This window comes from Eimeria tenella, genomic scaffold (assembly GCF_000499545.2).
Source record: "Eimeria tenella Houghton genomic scaffold, Eth_scaff3116, whole genome shotgun sequence".
NCBI lineage: Eukaryota > Apicomplexa > Conoidasida > Eucoccidiorida > Eimeriidae > Eimeria > Eimeria tenella.
Window position 1 is genome coordinate 1,692 of NW_013542983.1, and position 1,196 is coordinate 2,887.

A 1,196-nucleotide genomic window follows, 5' to 3' on the forward strand; every position below is an offset into this window, starting at 1 on the left:
TCAGAACTTCGCTTTGCAGGGATGGCTCAAGAAAAGGTTTGTCTCATCCAAACCCTGAACCCTAATCGAAGTTCCTGAGTGGTTTTCCCGGGCCCACGTCCCCCTTGCTCCCCAAGATCTAGGGTTTAGGGTTTAGGGTTTAGGGTTTGGCTTGTGGCTTCTGCTTCCTCTTGCAGGAAATGGACTCCCTCACCGGGGCTCTTCAGCGAGTCACCGTGGGTGTGTCGCCCATCTAGGGTTTAGGGTTTAGGGTTTAGGGTTTAGGGTGTAGGCACTCTGAGTTGCCTGTGCTCCTGCTGCTGTTCTTGCTGCTGCAGCAGCCCCACTTGCTGCTCCCCCCGCAGCAGCAGCAGCAGCAGCAGCGTGGACCTTTCCAGCTGTGTCTCTCAACCCCTCTTGCCCCATTTGGTCCAATTTATTTGTTTAATTATTTGTTTCGTTTAATTAAATTAATTAATTAATTAATTAATTAATTTATTTATTTATTTGCAGATGCAGGGGACGGTCCCCTCGCGGGTCTTGAAGAGTCCCTTTCTGCTTCCGAGAGAGCTGCCGTGTTGAAGCTCAAGGAGCTGCAGGTGCTGCTGCTGCAGTTGTTGCTGCTGCACTTGCTGTTGCTGCTGCAGTTGCTGTTGCTGGTGCAGTTGCTGCTGCTGCTGCAGTTGCTGCTGCTGCTGCTGTTTGCTGCTGCGGCTCGTTCTGCTCCCCAGCGTGCGCCCCCACCCCCGCCCCGCTGCTGCTGCTGCTGCTGCTGCTGCTGCTGCTGCTGCTGCTGCTGCAGGAGGAGCACGCGTCTTTGTCAGCAATGTTTGAAGCAGCAGTGCTGAAGCTGAAGTTGGAGTTTGAAGAAAAGTATAAACCCTTATATCAGCGCAGGCTCGAAGTGCTGCTGCAGCAGCCCCCAGCAGCAGAACAACCCGCAGACAAACCCCCCACAGGAACCCCCGTGCGTAGGGTTTAGGGTTTAGGGTTTAGGGTTAGGTGCAGGGGTTGGGAGTTGGGGTTGAAGTGTTCGTTGCAGTGCGTCGCACTTGCCCCCGCGCGCGGATCAGGGTTTAGGGTTTAGGGTTTAGGGTTTAGGGTTTAGGGTTTAGGGTTTGCATGCAGGGTTTGCCGTGTTTCTGGCTGCGGGCTTTAAAGGCGAACCGCCTGCTGGCGGACATAATAGAAGAACATGACGAGGGGCCCCTCTCTTA

The 1,196-nt window shown here is 54.3% G+C and overlaps 1 protein-coding gene across 1 annotated transcript; it reads right to left on the reverse strand.

The window, feature by feature from the left end:
• Positions 1-564: 564 nt before the first annotated feature.
• Positions 565-829, reverse strand: ETH_00037375 (uncharacterized protein; the record flags this gene model as incomplete). The annotated part of the gene is made up of 1 exon (XM_013376088.1): positions 565-829. A coding segment is annotated over one exon (265 nt), but the record flags the coding sequence as incomplete, so codon positions are not given.
• Positions 830-1,196: the final 367 nt, after the last annotated feature.